General features: G+C 46.9%; 2 protein-coding genes across 2 annotated transcripts; both read left to right on the plus strand.

The window, feature by feature from the left end:
• The first annotated feature begins 1254 nt into the window (after window positions 1-1254).
• Window positions 1255-8410, plus strand: oatx (organic anion transporter X). Its single transcript, XM_085798834.1, has 17 exons — window positions 1255-1285; window positions 1379-1450; window positions 1542-1751; window positions 1996-2160; window positions 2231-2289; window positions 2379-2508; window positions 2606-2709; window positions 2802-2956; window positions 4488-4656; window positions 4749-4872; window positions 4963-5078; window positions 5190-5244; window positions 5391-5550; window positions 5634-5742; window positions 5970-6048; window positions 6306-6433; window positions 7743-8410. Exons 3-17 carry the CDS (start codon window positions 1725-1727, stop codon window positions 7891-7893), a joined length of 1731 nt encoding a protein of 576 aa, XP_085654960.1. The 5' UTR covers window positions 1255-1285; window positions 1379-1450; window positions 1542-1724; the 3' UTR covers window positions 7894-8410.
• A 5173-nt stretch (window positions 8411-13583) lies between these two features.
• Window positions 13584-16897, plus strand: pwwp2a (PWWP domain containing 2A). The gene is given in 3 exon segments (XM_085798835.1): window positions 13584-14558; window positions 14851-16126; window positions 16128-16897. Coding segments are annotated over 3 exon segments (2862 nt in total). The 5' UTR covers window positions 13584-13638; the 3' UTR covers window positions 16794-16897.
• Window positions 16898-19629: the final 2732 nt, after the last annotated feature.

Consider the following 19629-nt stretch of genomic DNA (forward strand, 5'->3'; position numbering starts at 1 on the left):
GATACTTTTTGAGAGTGTCTTTGTCAACATTGTTTTGGAGGGGTAATCACATTATTGCATGTGTTTTTGCCCATTTGAAATAACACATTTTCACACGTTGACTATGGACAAAATACTGTTTTATGGAAGGAAAGAGAAGGATGATCATGTTAGACAGATCCCATCTGAAAGTGAGGACAGTGACACAGAGTAAATGTTCAGTTTTCATTGTCACACTGAATAAAATCTAGCGCAGCCCACATAATGTATCAATGATATTTACACATTCTGAGCACTGACAGGTGAAGTGAATAACACTGAATAACACTTCATCATGGCTCCAGTTAGTAGGTGGGATATATTAGGCAGCAGGTGAACATGTTGTACTCAGAGTTGATGTGAATGTTAGAAGCAGAAACATGTTCAGCATAAGGATCTGATCCAGTTCTCCAAGGACGACTGGGTCTCTCGTGTGAAAACTGCAGCTCTTGTGGGCTGTTCCCGGTCTGCAGTGGTCAGGATCTATCAAAAGTTGGTCCAAGAAAGGAAGAGTGGTGAAGCGGCCACAGGCTCATTGATACACGTGGGGAGAGAAGGCTGGTCCGTGTGCTCCCATTCAACAGACCAGCTACTGTTGCTCAGACAAGTTCATGCTGCTTCAGATAGAAAGCCGTCAGGATTGTGTATTTGGCAGAAAAAGGGGTACAACACAATATTAGAAAGGTGGTCATGATGTTATGCCTCATCAGTGTATGTTATAATATGTTCAAGTAAGTACAAGTGTTCTCTCTCTTTTTACATGATAGATTGTTTATTTTTATGATGAAATATGATGTTGCACTGCTTTCAAAGCATTGTCTGATGATCTGTACATGGATATATACAGTATATATTTGTATATATATTTTGTGTGTATATACAATGGTATGGCATCATTTTGATCATGCATAATCGAAATGTGTGCAGTATAGGGTTAATATTAACTGTTTTTATTATCGATTTATTGATCTTCAACATCAGACTGAAGACTGAAGAGGGAGAGAGAAGGAGAAAGAGAGAGACATCAACCGTTAACTGAACAACAAATCATTGTAGAGCCAATCAAAACAGAGGAGTTGGGGGGGGGGGGGGGGGGGTCATGTCTCTGCAGAGAGAACGAGACAGCAGGACACAACCACAGAGTCTTTTTTAAAGTCACTTATTAATGTCCAGTCGTTGGTCATCTGCTGCTCCTCCTCTCTACATCCGTCCACCTGTTCATCCCACCGCCTCGCCACTCGTCCACCCAGGCAGCTGCAGACTGTAGGTATGTTGAAATCCTCTTTTCACTGTTTCCATGCAGCCCTAATCCGTTAAGAACTCTCACCAGACTCCATGCAAATATTTCCCTTTTTTAGAGTTGTGTGAAACGTGCTGAGTTCGGGAGAATTGCACTGATGTGGATCAGCCCCCGAGTCTGCACTCACAGGAGGTCTGGAAAGTTATGGAGGAAGCTTTGGTGGTCCACAGGTTGTAGTTTTCAAAGAGGAACTAACTAAATAATTGTGTTGTTTTGTTCTCAGGTTCGTTCTTATGGAACCAAAACTCAAACCTGAAAGTGCATATTAGTATTAATCTATTATTATTGTAATTTAACAAACAGCTGTGGCACAGCTGCAGACCACAGCAGCTACAGCAGGCTGTCCAAGAAAACACTGAGACAGATAGAAAGAAGAGATTTTTTGAACTCAGATAAAAAGAGAGGGATGGGCTTCTCCGACCTGCTGGACGAGGTGAGTTTACAACTGTCAACTGTAATCTGATTACTGGATCGTGTAATCTGATCACTGTGTAATGCAATTGTGTAACAGCATCTAAATGTAATCTGATTACTTTGTTTCTTAACAGTGTCACTGACATGACAGTCATGTAAACTAACTTCAGTTGAACCCACCTAGCCAGGTAAACCATATGTGTGATGCAGATGTGTGACAAAACCCCATCTACCCCCCACCCCCACCCTCCTGCCATGGTGAGGTGGGTGGTTTTGGCAGGTATCAGTGGCTCCATGTGACCCTGATCAGTTTCCCTGGTCTGATGATGGCCAGTCAGAACTTGCTGAACAACTTTGTCTCCGGAATCCCCGCCCACCACTGCAGTCTGCCGGCCAATCACAGCTTCTACAATCTGTCTCAGCAACAGGTAATCTGTCTCGCCACCAGGTGTCCTTTCTCTCCAGCAGGTAATCTGACCATGTGATTGGTTGTTTCAGCTTGTAAAAGCCTTCATCCCTCTGGACTCTTCAGGAAATAGACTGGACCGCTGCAGGAGGTGATGCTTCTTTTTGCTCTCCAAGTTTTACTGTGTCAATGAATAAACTTCCTCTAACCTCACTTCCCATTCCGCCTGCTGCTGTGCAGGTATGTGGAACCTCAGTGGCATCTGCTAAGCGCTAACAGCTCAACTAACACAAGTCAGCTACAGACTGAAGGGTGTCTGGATGGGTGGACCTTCGACCGCTCCGAGTTCCTGGCCACCACCGTCTCTGAGGTAACAGAAGAAAAACTTGCTTGCATTAATGAACGTTAATAAGGTTATTAATAAGGATTCTGTGCTGTCTGTGTCTCTGAATATGTCTGTCTCACAGTGGGAGCTGGTCTGTTCTCTGCGACCTCTCAAACAGATGATTCAGACTATCTACATGGGCGGAGTCCTAACAGGAGCCATCGTCTACGGTGGCCTGTCGGACAAGTACAACTCACCTCTTCATATGTCGACAGCATGATGTCTTCATGTAGAGTTCCATGTTTTAGCTCCGATGTCCTCTATCTGTGTCCCCTCAGGTTTGGGAGGCGGTCTGTCCTTATTTGGTCATATCTGCAGCTTGGCATACTTGGTTGTAGCTCTGCCCTCTCTCCTACATACGCTGCCTACTGCATCTTTAGGTTTCTGAGTGGGATGGCGGTGTCTGGGGTCATCCTCAATGGAGTGTCACTGAGTATATCTATCAGTTCACCTCTCTGTCTGTCTGGAGCCTGGTTTATGCTTCTGCGTCAACTCCACGCTGTAAGCACCCCGCTGCTTTGTTGCCATTGTGCACGTTTTGATGTTCTGTGTTGAGGGAACACGTCGCTGTGCAGCTAGGGGGTGTGTGGTTTCAGGAGGGTCATTTGTGAAACATTCTTAATCTTCCTGCTTCGTTCTTCTGGACACAGTGAAACGTGGAGACCGAAGAAGAAAGAGTGTTTTTGGTAACAACTCTATGCTATGAACATTTTAAATAAGACGGTATAGGATGAAGGAGAAACTGCCGGAAGATCCTGGAAATCACGTTCTGAGAGGACCAATCACACAGCCCTTGTGGTCTGCATGCTTTGACATGTTGTTCGAATTTTTTGTAGGTGCACATCAGGCGACGGTGTAGGGGTTCATGGCGCCACAGAAGGCTCTGAGGGGGTACGCCATCAACCTGATGCAGAAGCATAAATCAAGTCTGTCTGTCTGCTGTCCGTCTGTCTGTCCATCTGACTGACTGACTGACTGACTGACTGACTGTCTGTCTGTCTGTCTGTCTGTCTGTCTGTCTGTCTGACTAGCTGTGTCCCATTTCTGGGGCTGGATCCTTCGAGGGACCCAACGCAATCGGTGTCCAAACACAATCAATGTCCTAATGTTAAACATTTGAAAGTGGCAGCTTTTTTACGCTTCCATCGACTCCTCAGCTCCTCACCTCGGGCTGTGCAGCCAGCAGAGCCCTGCTCAAGCTGCGTTCACACCGGACCTTTTATTTTTGTCGCTGGTGACAAGTGTAACTACATATTAAGTCAATGCAAACGGGCGCCTGAGTGATTAATCGCTGGGACTCCAAGCGACAGAGTGAAAAATCGTCGCTCGAGATGAGAAATCCCAAGTCTCTGGCCGTCAGTCACTCAGCGCTGATTGGCTGCCGTGATCCCGGTGGTGCCAGTGTATACAGAGAGACATGGCAGTAGGCATGACGCCATCAAAGCAAAAAGGCGAGTTGTGACGAGCGATTGCAGCTGAGCGACAACAAAGGAGCGATACGAGCGACAGCGACAAAAATAAAAGGCCACACCTTCAGCAGGTGACCACGCTTCCATGCCGGCCACAGAGCGGGGCTACCATGGCAACAGCATGGAGCCACCTCAGTGTTCCGATAGCTAGCGTGCTAGGTGGCTAATAAAAACTGCGCAAAGAATCTTGGGATAGGTGCAGTGCGTCCTCCTAGAACAGGTGAAGGAAAGCCGCATTTGTGGGCCACATTTAGAGGAGCCTTCAAACTGGGACAGGCCTTGTCGTGACACTGTGGTGTTACCTTCCTACAAATGCTGCCTCCGAAGGATGCAGCAGCTGAATTGGGACACAGCTACTGTCTGTCTGTCTGTCTGTCTGTCTGTCTGTCATTTCTACTAGCTCTGATGGAAAAAAAATGATAATGAGTCTTTGAGCAACCTGTATCTCTCTCTCTCTCTCTCTCTCTCTCTCTCTCTCTCTCTGTCGGTCTTAAGAGGTGGAGTGGATCCCAACTAAAGCCAGGACCTTGGTGGGCACGCTCACCTCCTTCTTCTTCACATTTGGTCAGATGATCCTGGCGGGGTTGGCCTATTGGCTGAGGGACTGGAGGAAGCTGCAGGTGGTTGTCTGTGCTCCTCAGTTCTTGTTCTTTGCCTACAGTTGGTCAGTAAATATCATTCTTCTCTCTGATTGCTCAGGTGGTTCTGATCCGTCTTCTCTCTGATTTCCTGTCTATCTTTTCTCCGCTTGGACAGGTGGTACTCGGAGTCGGCCCGGTGGTTGGTCTTGAAACGTCGCTCTGAGGATGCCTTGAAGAGTCTTCACAGAGTTGCTCGAATTAACGGAAAACCAGAGATGGTCAACAAGTTAACACTGGAGGTACCTGGTCTGTCTGCCTGCAGTCTCTTTACCTGTCTGTCTACCTGCTTGTTTGCCTGTCTACCTGTCTGTATGTCTGTCTACCTGCAGGTGCTGAACTCTCACATGAAAAAGGAGATTGAGTCGAGCCGTCAGTCTTTCACAGCGTACGACCTGCTGAGGTCCAGAGGGATGAGACGTATCTCCATCTGTCTGATAGCTGTCTGGTCAGAGAACAGTCATCTGTACTCACCTCTTCTCATTCTGTGTTCATTTCTTTTCCTGTTTATTCCCACAACATGTTCACCTACCTTCCCAATCTGTCTCCCTGTCTACAGGTTCTCTACTAGTTTTGCATACTATGGTTTGGCCATGGACCTGCAGAAATTTGGGGTAAGTCAACTGATTAGCATCAATTCCACATGCTAGATAAACTTCCTGCACACCTCACCTTCCTGATACCTGAGGTTCAAATTCCTGACAGGCAGAAGGAGAACATCTCCTCCTATTGGCTGCTTCAGTCTGAGTTGTTGTTCCAGGTGAACATCTACCTGATGCAGATCATCTTCGGAGCTGTAGACTTTCCTGCCAAACTAATGGCTCTCGGCATGCTCTCTTACCTCGGGAGGCGGGTCTCTCAGGCTACCTGTCTCTTCCTGTCGGCCTTCATCATCTTTGCCAACATCTTCGTCCCCTCAGGTGACAAGTACACAAAGTTCCCACAATACATATGGTACACACAATGGTAGATATCAACCTAACCCCTCACCCCCCAAAAACAGACATGCAGACAGTCAGGACCACCCTGGCGTGTCTTGGTAAAGGTTTCACCTCGGCGTCCTTCACCACCGTCTACCTGTACACGGGAGAGCTCTACCCCACCGTCATCAGGTGAGATGGAGGCTGCTGGTTCAAATCCTGTTTGTGCTCCATTTAAATGTCTATTGTATATCATATAATATTACTGTGTATTTTATAGTCATTTGATTGTATTGATTATACTGATTGATTATATATATATATGTCAGTATTTTTACATTGGGTCAGAGCTCAACTCGTGACAATCTATGAATCAGTGTATTGATCGTGTGTGTGTGTGTGTGTGTGTGTGTTTTCAGGCAGACAGGAATGGGCTTTGTCTCCACCATGGCGAGAGTTGGCAGCATGGCGGCTCCTGCTGTCCTCATCTTAGATGAGGTATTGTTTCTGATGCAAACCTAATTAAACCAAAATAATGTTCATATTATGTGATGACATCACATGACATCAGTACGAATTAATTTTGCTGTCTTCATGTGAAAAAATGTTTCAGAATGACAGTAAAATTATCATCACACGTGTATCATTCCTACAGTTCTGACTCTGTAAGAAAGTCACAGCACTTGTTTTAATGAGTCTTAATGTACAGAATGGTATCATCAGCATAAACTCTGGTGATGGACTACATTCCCCAGGTCCTCCCTGCTCTACCCAGTATTGTGTACGGGGGAGCAGCAGTATTGGCCGGATGCTTCGCCTGCTTCCTGCCCGAGACGCTCAATGTCCCACTGCCTGACACCATTGATGATGTGGAAGAGAAATGGTGAGCTAACAATTAACAGTTAGCTATAGTAGTGGGTGGGGGTGGGGTCATTTCACAGATTGGAACTCTTTCATTAAAACAGGTGATTCTAATGGTAACGATGATGTTCCAGCCCTTTTTTTCATTTGTCCCCTAAGTGTCTGTGAGAGGTTCATTAATTTGAGTGGCTCTCTGTTTGAGGATGTCAATATTGCACCTGTTCAATTCAAATGAGACTAACATGAAGCTGTAGATGAAGCTAAAGGCCAAGAGTAACTCGGGCCTGGACAGTCTGGCATGGTGGAATATTAACAACACCCATACTCTATTCGCCACTGTGTAACAAATCCTCCAACACAGTTAGCTCATGAGAGCAAGTATTATCTCCACCCAGTCGAGCAATAATTTAACCCTAGCCAACACTCTTAACTTGAGTATTTAGGTCTGAACTTACTACTGATGGTGAAACTCTTGAAGTGGGTCAGTGGGTCCTTCCATCTGGAACAACCTTTAACCTCTGTCCAGTCGATTAAGTGAAATCTGCCTGGTGTGTATCTGAAGCTCCTCTGTCTTCTTTTAAAGGCAAATTCTCCTATTACCATAATCCCTATAGTCATAGCAGTAGATATCTTTAATTATAGGTGCATGTTGTTTTGAGATCTGCGGGGCAGAGACGTGAGCTGCTCAGCGAACACAATGGAGGTAAATAGTACAGGTCCCCTGTCCCTCATCAAACTCATCAAATACACAATCCAACAACTCCAAAACACTCTGGTGGACAAGTTGTGACCTGCACATTCACCACGCTATGAGATAATAAAGTAAGAGTGATTTCAAAAGCACAAATAGTTCCCAGTATTCGCTTCATGCATCATAATGTTACATAATTATACGTTATTATTTCATAGCGCGTTCGCTGAGCAGCTCGCATCTCTGCCCTGCAGATCTCAAAACAACATGCACCGATAATTAAAGGTAATAAACCTATTGCTAAGATAGGGATTATGGCAATAGGCAATTTTGCCAAAATATTGAACTACACCTTTAATCGTTGTTGAGATTTATCATCTGTTTTCATGCTCATAGTTTTTGCTTTCATTCTTATTTATCATTTCCATTGAGAACGTTAAATGTACAAATACATTAGCCTTCACTAGTTGCATTAGTGTTAACATTCCCTACTGACACGGAGCAGAGTAATGCCAATGCTAATGGGTCACTTTATCTAGTCAAGTCTGCTAGTCTAGTCTAGTGTTGTTTATCACCCAACTGTTCACTGATGATGAATACATCGTTTTGGTAACCGATTACTGTTTGTCTGTTTTTATAGGTCAGGACGAAGCCCCATCCCCCAACAGAAAGAGGCCACGCCCTTACACGAGACTATGGTCTCCAGCGACGATGTCAGCGGGGTTTCATTGGGGGATGTTGCTTTAAAAGATTTAAAGGAAACAGAGGAAAGCGGTCTCAATGCCCTCTGACAAATCAGATGTTGCTGCATCACACAGTCAGAGCCAACCGAGTGGTGCAGAGTGAAACTGAAACTCCCTTGGATCATCTAACAGTCATGTCACTGACTAATCAGCTCATATATATCTCCAAATACTACATTACCCACAAGTCTCAGCTGCTGTGTCCATGGGGAGGAGATGTGAATCAGGGTGTAGTAGTAGAAGTAGTAGTGATAAATGTAAGTGCACTTCTGTAGCAGCAGGAGGAGGCTTCCTTCCTTTGACTTTTGTATTTTCATTAATTGAGGAAATGATGGAAACAATGTGGACAGTTTGATTTTACCGCAACATAATTGTTGGATTCATCAACAACCAATTTGATTATTTGTAGTTGTTGATTATTAGTGATTGATCAATTGCTCATGAAGTTAAGGCATGATGACAAACATGTATTCTGTCGTAAATAATTCAATAAATAATAAATAATGTGCTCACTAAAAAGTTTAAAAAGTGTTTAAAAACAATAAAAATGATTCATATCAGTCAGGTGATTGCTGTCATTTCTGCTTCTGTTAGGAAGTTTACAGTGAGTAGTAAAGTGTAGGATGAGGTTTATTAACATGTGATCAGTCTGTGATCAACTGCAGTGCTGAATGTTACACCCACACTAGCATCAGTATTCTAGTGTTGTTTTAACTCGAGTCGTGTGATTAGATTGCTTACAGTTCACCCTGTGGAATGTTTTGATGTCGCTGTAGCAGAGAGATGGAGGGGAAATAAGTGACTGGTTTAAAGCCAGGAGAGGTGGAAATAAAACCCCTGTGTTGCTTCCCTTGAATGGAGCTGCTCTCCCAGCTGTGTTTGTCTTTCCAGGCCAGAATGGAGTACCTTTACATTGCTGTGTCCATGACAAAGGCATGGACATGTGACAGCATCATGCAGGGGAATCAGGCCATGTGCATGCTAAGTGTGGAAAAGATCACAACATCCTGAAATATTTGAAATATAAAATTTATAATCTGTTTTTATCGTATGTGTGTGTGACTGATTCTTCTGTGAGCAGTTGACCACACCTGAATGTCCTTCGGGAAGTAAATCTATCAATCTATCTATCTATCTATCTATCTATCTATCTATCTATCTATCTATCTATCTATCTATCTATCTATCTATCTATCTATCTATCTATATATATATATATATATATATATATATATATATATATATATATATATATATATATGAAGTAACAACCTTGTAGTGTGCTTTTGACCGTCTCAATGCTCAGTTCCGGTTGGCCATCAACATGGCGGTGCACAAGACCACGGGCGTGACCCCTGCTGTGTTAGCTCTGGGATGCAGCCTTCAAGGGCCCCTGGAGCGGCTGGTACACAACACACCTGCACCCAACACACCTGCATACCATACACTTCAATACATGTTTGTTGAGAGAGGTGGAAAGACATGTCGGTAAGGCCAAAGCCAGACAAGCCAGGTAGTACAATGCTCGGTGCAAAGAGGTACACTTTGCTGCCGGGGTCCTGGTTTGGATTAGGTCACATCCGCTGTCTAAAGCCTCCACCAAGTTCTCTGCCAAGCTGGCACCCCGTTGGGTCGGACCCGTCAGGGTAGAGAAGAGGCTTGGTCCTACGAACTACCGTGTGAAATGGTTAACTGATAAAGATAAGGTGGACACCATAAATGTTGTTGACATGAAGCCCTACTACGGCCCCGGTAAGTTGCTGGCTGGGGGGGGGGGGGGGGTGGGGGGAGGGTGCAGTGATCCACTGTGTTTTGCCCGGCCATAGAGCTATTGGAGCTGGGGGTAGTTCATTTGCAGTATTGCGCCCCAGGTTTTTTCATTGTGTATTTGGCCAGGGAAGTTATCAATTATCCTTGTTGTTTGCGCACAGGGATGTGCGGACCTGTAATGAATTAATGAATGTTTTTTTTTTTTTGCTGTAAGTTGTGTGCGTAATGCGCACAGGTGCATTAAGTGGGACCAAGGGTTTAAATGGGGAAGTGACGTGGGGTTGTGCCAGTTCCTCTTATCATTATTGTAAGGGAAATTGTTACAACCTAATCCCACACCTAGTAGAGTGTATTGTCACTTTTTGTAAAAGCAAAACAGGCTCAGGAGGTCAGAGACTGACATAAACATTTGTATGCAGAAGCCTTAAAGAAAGTGCAGGGGCAGGGGTCCAGTCAATGTTAGGAGAATACCTGTGGTCTTTGTTTCATCATCTATCATGTTGATTTTTATTTTTTATTTTTTATTTTTTTTACAATGGTTTGCATCCTTAATTTGAATGCAAAACCACAACAAAGAAAAAATTATCCAGGACTTTGAGATATAACCTGATTTTTGATGTGTTTGAGAGGCTTAATTCCAGTGTATATACTGTATGTCTGTAAAGATAGATCTGATTGATCAGGAGCTGGATGTGCAACCTTTGCTAAAACCCAGTAAAAAAGTTTGTGAGTATGATTTATTCCTTGAGTGTTTCAGAGTAGAAATGTGGAGTTCTCAGGGGAAAATAAATTTAGTTAATTTTTGGAATCCTAAGCCTCTAATCCTGGTTATGAGGAAATAAGATCAGGTCCCCTGTTATGTGGCTTGGTGATTTTAATGCCCATAATCCACTGTGAGAAAGTCAGGAAAGAGATGCAAATATAGTTACTGAGGAATTAAGACATCGCTGAAAATGCCGCCTTGATTTAACTTGTGTCTAAAGTCAGTTTGGGAGGACCTTCATTATGGATCCTGGTGCTAAGTTTAAAGATTTGATTTTGTTAGAGGTAAATGGGTTGAGTTTAAGGTTGATAAAGGAGAAGGTTTGTGAGAAATCAATAATGCTGGTCTGGATCTGTTGATGAGTATAATGATCATTTAACATGTTTGATAAGGCATGAGGATGAGAAAGCAAGCATTCACGTAAAAACCTCAGGAAAATGTTATTTATTATAAATGGTGTAGGGCAACAGCAAGCAAAACTATCAAAGATGGTGAAAAGAAAAGCTGGAGGTGATTTTGTGGCACTCTGGGTCAGTCAGACAAGTTTGGTCCCGAATTCATAAAATATATGGGAAAGTGGTGAGATCAATACCAGTGCTGAGTGCTGGATGTGCTGACAGGCAGTAAAAAATAAATAACAAGAAAGTATGTGTGTTAAAGTTTTTCAGGGGTTCGTGACTCATCTCTCAGATATGGAGTTTTAGGATGAAGGGGGGAGTTAAGGAAGAAAGATGGAATGATGCTAGTGAGGAAAGTCATTTTTACAATGTGTTCTGATGGAGTAGCCCACAGGCAGGGGAAAATACCACTCCACACCAAGAAAAGATTACAGTAGATGATATTGCTTTGGAAGAAATTGGCAAATTACCAACAAAATGGAAACATGCTGTTGTGATTCCAGTTAGAAACCAGCAAAGGATTCATCCTGTCCATAGCATGTACATCTGTTTTGTGGAAATCATGGAATGAATGGTTCATAGACTAGTTTCTTTTTTAATTTATTAATGATTTTTTGAAAAAGCATTCAGTTATATGGAAGGAAGGTGTGCTAACTGAACTCTGTGATAATAACTAAAGTCAGTCAGTTGGAGAAGATTTCTCTAAAACTGTCAACATTGGAAAATCATCAGTCCTGTCTTTTCAATATAATATATGTGGCAAGGTGAAGAAGGCCCAGGCGGAGATTGAACCCACACTTCCCGGGTAGTAGTCATGCATGCTTACCAGTCACCCAAAGACACATCCCCTTGGCCAAGTAGCCAGGGCGCATGATCAATTGGAGGCATAGTGACAGGACCACCACTGTATATTGATGAAAGTCCGTCAAAGCGCTACTTGCAGATGATGGTGCAAGCAGGAAGAGAGCGAAAATGACCGACCCTGTCTTTGGTCAGTCTCAGAAGGCTTTGGATCAGATTGTTCACTGGGGTTTTAAGGATTTCCCTGTCTAAAAGTAAATTTGGATAAAAAGGAAATTTCAACATTTTTTTGTATAATTGGTCTATAGAAAGGGTTGAGGTTTTTGAATTCCTGAATGTCGATGGATGAAAGACTTCCATGGAAATGTCATAGGCTACAGATACTTTGTAAATGTGAAAAAGTGATTGATATCCTTCATAGTTTGTCAGGAAGTGGCTGGGAGGCTGAGAGAGACACTCTGATTATGATTTGTCGAGCTATGATAAGGTCAAACTGTGCTTTTAGCTCTGCAGTCAGTGTAGGTTTTGGAGGAGTCAAGGGCCTGTTGCCTGTCCTGAGATTTGATGCTGTTTATTTAGGATCCATGTGTGTATATTTTTCGTGGGCAGCTGGACACTCAGGAGTTGAGGAGAATGATATCATTGATACAATCAAAAAATATGCATGGAGTGCTGCATGGGTATCAGTTGTCTTTGTCTCTTGTCTCTACCTCTGGTGCTCTTCAGTGTGAGGATCCAAATACTAGATGGTAGCGGCACTGAGGCACTCAGAGTAGGAAGGTGATTTTAAAAAGCCTTTATTGCAGCATGGCCAAACTGCCATGGCCATGCTGCAATAAAGGCTTTTTAAAATCACCTTCCTACTCTGAGTGCCTCAGTTCCCGACATCATTGATACATTGGCAAAGGAATCTTAAGAAACACCATGGATTTGAAAGGGAAAAGTGAATGCTTTATCATTTGTAAAGAACAGGAACATCAGTGCACTGAGGAGCAGAGGGGCAGGCATTATTTCTCTCTTCATCTTCTGTAAAAAATAATAATAAGAGGATTAATCTGTGCAAAGAGGTGATGTTGTCCCAATCGGACTGAGACTGGGACAAATTAGTCTTGCTGAATGAAAGTTCTTGGGAAAAATCCAGATATACTGTGAAACATGTTGTGATCACATGAAATAAATGTGAAAGGCTGCAGTTAAGAGAATTGTCATATTTTAGTTTGTCTTTTTTCTTCTTCTTGTGAGTCCATTTCTGGAACAGAACAGAACAGAACAGTCAACCTGTTGGGAGAGCTCATAAAGTATCTTCATTCTGCTGGACGGTAGCAGTGAAAAAATGTAATAAATTATTATTATAATTATCTTATGCCTGTGGAGGGCAGCATCAGGCTCTTTTGTGTACAGCCTGCTGAACCTTAGAAGAACAAGTGCTATCTTTGTTTTCATGTAGGAAAAAAAGTTGAACCTTTGATTTGAAAGGTTGGCTAACGATCAGTCTATTCAAATATTCATACCTAATTGTGTTAACACATTCTATGCCCACGGTGCTGTTATTCTGAAGGTCACAGAAAGGGCTTTTATGGAGTTGTTTACAAACTACTTTTATCAATTTATTTGAACTAACCTTATTTTTTTTGGTTTGACTAAAACAAATACAGAATATTAATACTTCTATATTCTAGATTATTGATAACATGTTGTTTTTATCTGATCAAGAGGATTTTTTTCCATATGAATTTTGATGTTAGTGGAGATCAGATTTTTAGTCATGACGTCTCTTTTCATCCGACTACAGTTTTATTCATCACATGGTGATCGATCACATATAAATAATCAGCTGTTCACTGGTCTTTACTGCTTTTGTTTTTGTTTCTTGTAAAAGGAAACGCCCCCTGGCGGCGGTCTGACGCTTCACAGCCTCTGACAGAATCAGCCACTCAGAGACCACGCATCTCCCTGCTGAGTCTGACTGACGGACGCCGGAGCCAATGGCGGCGGCCGCAGCAGCTGGCAGCGGCGCGGGGAGGAGGGGCGAGGCGCTGCGAGGCAGCATAGCGGAAGAAAATGGCGGCCGTGGCTGCAGAGCCAGGAGCTGCGGCGGTTCCGACAACAAAACCAACCGCGGCGACGGACGACCAGGCCCCGCCAGAACCGGGCCCTGGCGGCCCGGGACCCACGGCGGCTCCGCTCGAGTCCAGCGGGCCGCGGGAGTCCGGCGCGGCCGTGGAGCTGGCCGTCCCCCGGGTGGAGGATGGTGAGGACGGGGAGGAGCGCCGCCATGTCAGGCCGGAGCTGGAGCCTACGGCGGGAAAAGCTCTCTGTGAAAACGTCGTTAACGACGACCTGGTCAGCAACTTCCCAGTGGACCGGATCGGCATGGACCGGTTTTCGCCCGTGCTACCGGGAGACCCGGAGGGCGGCGGCAGCGTGTACCGCAGCATCCTGCCGGACCCGCAGCCCTCCGCCGTCTTCCTGCACTCCCTCCCGGCGCCGCCGCCGGTCACCGAGGCCGGACTCTCTCTGGCCGAACCGGCGGAACCGACCACTAACGAGACCACGGACCGAGCGGAGCCAGCGGGCTGCGACCGGGGCTACACGGTCCTGGTCCAACCTGAGCTAAGGCCCGGGCCCGCGGAGGACGCCATGTTGGACGGTAACGCAGATCCTCTGTCGGTCCCGGTAACGTTAAACCTGGCCAGCCTGGACCCGGAGACCGGCTGCACCGACACCTCCGCGGGGGGCGAGGAGCGGGACTCGTCTCCGCCGGGCCGCTCTCCGAAGAGGAGGCTGATGCCGGACACCGTGAAGCAGGAGGAGTCCTCCTGCTCCGAGCCCGGACCTCCTCCTCTCGCCTCTTTCCAGGACCTGAACCCCGGGTCCGAGGTCCGGGTCTCCCTGGACCACGTCATAGATGACGCGCTGGTGGTGTCCTTCCGGCTGGGGGAGAAGGTCTTCTCCGGGGTCCTGATGGACGTGTCCAAGAGGTAATGTTGATCTGTGCACAGTCAGAGGATCATCCTCCACACACACTGTTGATGTTCTCTGATGCTTTTGTCGTCACACTGGTCGATAAACAGCAGAGTATGTCTATTCATCATTAGTTCTCTACCTCATGAGACATAATATGTTATTATGGTTGTTTTTATGAAATAAATTCTAACAGTAGAGCAGAGTGAAGATGACAGACACCTGATCATCAGCTCAGACACGTCAGCTGTGCTTCGATGTCAAAGGTTCTCATCCTCTGTGTGTGTGTGTGTGTGTGTGTGTGTGCAGGTTTGGACCCTACGGTATCCCCATCACCGTGTTTCCCAGACGAGAAGATCGAAGTCCACCTCAGATGTCGCTACACTCAGAGCCCGTAACCGACGACAACCCCTCAACGAAACAGGAGGAGGTGGCCGTCGGCGCCCCGCCCCCTCCTCCCCCTCAGCCCTGGACCTCCAAACCGCCGCCGCTGTTCCAGGAGGGGGCGGCGTACCCCCCTCCTCTGTTCATCAGGGACACGTACAACCAGGCCTTACCTCAGCCGCCGCCGCGCAAGATCAAACGGCCCAAAAGGCGCTACCGCTGCGAGGAGCCCACCTCCATCATGAACGCCATCAAGCTCCGCCCCCGCCAGGTGCTCTGCGACAAGTGCAAAGGCGTGGTGGCGTCGGGCGCGCAGAGGGAGGTGCGGCGGGGCCACGTGGACCTACGGGGCGAGGAGGCGTCTCGCCGGCGGAAGCAGACGGAGGGGCCGATCTCGGCCGAGGTGAAGAGGCTGAGGAGCGACGACCGGGGAGGACGGCCCGCCGCCGACCGCCGCTCCGCACCAGGGATTTGCGTTTCATCTTCATCCTCCTCCTCCTCCTCCCGACGCGTCCTGAGGGGCGTGGCTTCATCTTCGTCCTCGTCCTCGTCCTCGTCCAGCCGCATGCGTCTGAAGCTGAACTCCAAGAAGAGTCTGGCCAAAGGTCCGGCCGGCGACCGCTCTAAAGCGCGGCAGGTTCTCAAGACACTGGCGAGGAGCTCGCAGCCGCCGCAACCGCAACCGCCGCTGCCGCCGCCGCGCCGGCCCAAAGAGCACAACCAGAACCAGAGTCAGTCCCAGAACCAGGACCGCACCAAGGCCGTGACGCGGGCCGCCGCCCTGCAGAACCACAACCAGAAGGTTCACTTCACCCGCCGCCTGCAGCACCTCGCCGGCGCCGGCGTCTCCGCCAGCTCGCACACCTCGCTGCCGCCCAGAATGCGCCTCAAACCCCAAAGGTATCGTACCGACGACAGCCAGACCCCCCCCTCCTCCCCCCCACCCCTGCCCAAACAGATCGCTCGCTCGCCTCCCAAACCCGCTCTAAGTCCCGCCCCCCCCACGCTGGACCTGCTCCCACCCCAATCCCCCCCGCAGCCCCCAGCCCCAGCCCCCCCCTCGGCGCCCGCCCCCCCCTCTCCTGCGGTCAGCGTTGCTATGGAGACACAGGTCCACTCTGCAGCGGAGGAGGAGGCGGGGTCGGACCAGGAAGGAGGTGGAGGTGAAGAGCAGGTAGTGGAGCCCCCTCCGCCCCCCCCCCTCCTCCTCCTCCTCCTCTTCCTCTTCTTCCTCTTCCTCCTCCCTGGACTTGTCCCACTCAGAGTGTAGCTCCACAAAGACGTTTGACCCCCCTCCCTCCCTCTCCCCTCCCCACGCTCCCGCTTCGTCCTCCTCACCGGTGCCTCGCTGCTCCCCCTCCTTCCCCCCCGCGGCCCCCCCCCTCAGACCCGACAGCAAGGAGCTGGAGGCGGGCGACGAGGAGGAGGGGGAAGAGGAAGGAGCCGAGATGAAGAGGCGCCGCAAGTCTTCCACGTCCTCCTCCTCGTCTTCGTCGTCTTCCTCCGTCTTCTCCAAGTCGGTGTCCAAGTGCTCGCTCCCCGACGGCCGCACCGTGTGCGTCGGCGACATCGTGTGGGCCAAGATCTACGGCTTCCCCTGGTGGCCGGCGCGCGTGCTGGGCATCACGGTGGCGCGGCGCGGCGACACGGGGCTGGCGGTGCGGCAGGAGGCGCGGGTGTCCTGGTTCGGCTCGCCCACCACCTCCTTCCTGCCGCTCGGCCAGCTGTCGCCCTTCCTCGAGACCTTCCAGTCGCGCTTCGACAGGAAGAGGAAGGGGCCGTACCGCCGCGCCATCGCCGAGGCCGCCAGCGCCGCCAAGCAGCTGACGCCCGAAGTGCGAGCTTTGCTCACGCAGTTCGAGACGTAGCGTCGGCCGCCGCCGAGCCCGCGCCCCCCCCGCCCCGCCCACCTGTCAGAGACTGATGCAGACCGGTGGACGATGTTTGTGGCTCTGTTGTGTCTGTGTGCGGCGGGGGGGCGGGGGGGCGGGGGGGCGGGGCTTCTGTCAGCAGTCAGTGTGTTGGCGAGGGCCGTTCAGGGAGCTCCTCAGTTTGGGGGTCAGTCGTTTCCACTGGCCGTTGAGTTCTGGCATCAGTCCCCGATGATGTCACAGTGATGTCAGCGTTCATCCGTTCCCCATGAACGACATCACTGGAACTGTGATACTGATTGGCCGACAGACCAGTGATCAGGAAGCAGCAAACACTAACCGGACGTTCTCCTCTCCACACCTCCTTTTTTTCCGTGACGTCAAATCTAAACTTTTGTTTGGGTTTGAAACAAAAGTTTGGATCTGACCCATTTTTGTTGAGTTGTTCAGTCCAACACGACGTTTTGGTCGAGTTGTGTAGCCCGACGTTCTTTGTTCCTTGTCGGCCCCGGTAACGGAGGGGCGGTGTGAAATGGTGTGTCACTTCCTTTTTTGGAGTCCCTCTGGGTTCTACTGGGGAACGTCTCAGAACTTTTTCTTTCCGTTCACTAAGAAATCAAGATGAAAACTGTGAAACACAAAGTGTCCAAACTGAGGCCGGAGGTCCGAGTCAGAGCGCCGTAACCATCCTCATGTTGTCAGCTGTTCTCTGACCCATCACCCATCAAACGTATCGATACCTCCTCAGGGTGTTTGATCACGGTGATGTTCTGCTGCTGTCTCACTCTGACGGTTATTTAAATCAGAGGTGGTTTATGCAGACGATGCTCTGTGTTCTGACCTCCAGGCCTCAGTTTACCAACAGACAGACGGACAGGTAGGACACACTGACTGTTAGACAGGACAGCTGCTGCTCTTATGATGATGATAATGATGATGATGATGATGAAGGTGGATTTTCCCTCTCTGCTGTTTGTAGTTTCAGCTGTCAGACTCTTTTTACCGTCTGTTTGCAGATCAGAGATTCTGAACTAAGACTGTTTGGACAATAAAACGGAACAAAAGAATCAAGTCAAAATAAAGAATCGTCTGAGTCGACCTGTGTTCATGTTTTTTCTCATGTTTTAAATCTACTAATAAACTGTCAAACTTCTCTTTGAATCGTCGTCATCATTTAAACTCCTCTCCTGTGATGGACTTACTGTAGGAATCACACCGGTGCCTTGCTCAGCAGCACGCAGGCAGCAAACCTCATGCTCAGATTTTCTCACCTGCAAACAGATGTTTGGTAAATGGGTCAGTCAGAGTTGGTTTTACCTGAAATATCAGCAACAAAATAAAATACTTGCAAGTTGAGGACATTTTAGTCACGTCTGGAATCACAATGATCCCATTCAATAAACGCAGTCGCAGGTTTTCATCCAATCACGTGACATGTTGCTGGTTTCAGGTGAAACACCTCTGATAACCAGAGTGGGAAAATACCAGCACGATAAGTCAGGTTAGACCGAGAGTCACTTTAATGGGTTGTCTAATAACATGTGATATGAAGTGTGGGTAAAGGTGAGTTTGACAGTTAAATAACAAGATGAATGTTTTCATGAGGAACACAGATGGAATGGAGCACATGTTACACACGGTTATGTACAGTATGTAGAAATGAAAAACATATGAACAGGAAGTGAAAAGAGTAGAGAAACAGAAACATCGGGTTAGATTGTGTCATTCTGACTGAGTGATTTACAAACAGTTTATTTCCAGAATCCCGGGATGAACAGGAGCTGCTGGTGGTTGATCATGTGACTCATTAGAATATAGATCAAGCATTCAGTTCACTTAAGTCAGTGGTTCTCAACATGGGGTCCGGGGACCCCCAGGGGTCCTTGAGAGGGTTCAAGGGGGTCCCCAACTTTTTCTAGATTTTTTTTTTTTTTAAACTTGTTTTCTTTTTTGAGAAATATAACCACTATTTTTCTAGAATTTGTTTTACTTTTTATGATAGATGTTACCACTTCTTTTTTTTGAAAACATTTTTACTTTTACATTTTTTTTTACTTATTTCTTTTTTTTTTGAGCATTTTTACCACTTCTTCCTAGAAATGTTAAAATGTTTTTGGAGAAATTGTACCACTTTTTTCCAGAAATGTCTCTGTAATATTTCAAAAAAATCACACCATTGGCCCTAATTTAAATGTACAAAAAAGTAACTTTCTTCAGTCTCGGAACAAATATTTGTGTATTTCTGGTGTTTACTTCAAAATTTGGTCCAATGGGGGTCTGTGGTCTAATTTGTGTCAATTCGGGGTCCTTGATGTAAAAAAGTTTGAGAACCACTGACTTAGGTATCAGGAGACATTGTTGACAGTGATGATGTGAACACTCCATCGTATTAATCTGTTGATGACATCATCTCTCTCTCTCTGCAGTACTACTCTGAAGAGCTGCTGACGCTGAGAGTCCTGTGCTGTGGATGGTGAAGAGGCTGTTGGGTGAAGTCCGATCGCAGATGATCAATCTCATGGACATAAATAATCAATAATCAATGATTATTTAACTGAAAAGTTTATATTTATAAAAATAAGGAAATATATTGATCAATTTGATCTGATCAGTGTTTCCATGGATACCAGGTTCATAGCGGTGACGACCATTTTATCTTGCGTCCTTCAATCACCAATCAGATCGTAAACAATCAGTGATCAATCAGCTTATAGGTGGACTGTTTAGTTTTTATCTTGCTCATTTGCATGTGAGCTCTGGTCTCCATGGAAACAGGGAAACAACTGTCACTCACTTGACAACCAAGAGATAAGTTTTACAAGCATTTCCACTG

Source organism: Trachurus japonicus, chromosome 14, assembly GCF_045865225.1.
Source record: "Trachurus japonicus isolate A0001 chromosome 14, Traja_1.0".
In the NCBI taxonomy this organism is placed as follows: Eukaryota; Metazoa; Chordata; class Actinopteri; order Carangiformes; family Carangidae; genus Trachurus; species Trachurus japonicus.

Bases quoted from the DNA above. Each gene is read 5' to 3' on its own strand.
- oatx (XM_085798834.1), top strand. From the start codon at position 1,725: ATGGGCTTCTCCGACCTGCTGGACGAG. The intron at 6,049-6,305 runs GTATTGTTTCTG...TACATTCCCCAG, and splicing joins CTGTCCTCATCTTAGATGAG to GTCCTCCCTGCTCTACCCAG. The intron at 6,434-7,742 runs GTGAGCTAACAA...CTGTTTTTATAG, and splicing joins GATGATGTGGAAGAGAAATG to GTCAGGACGAAGCCCCATCC.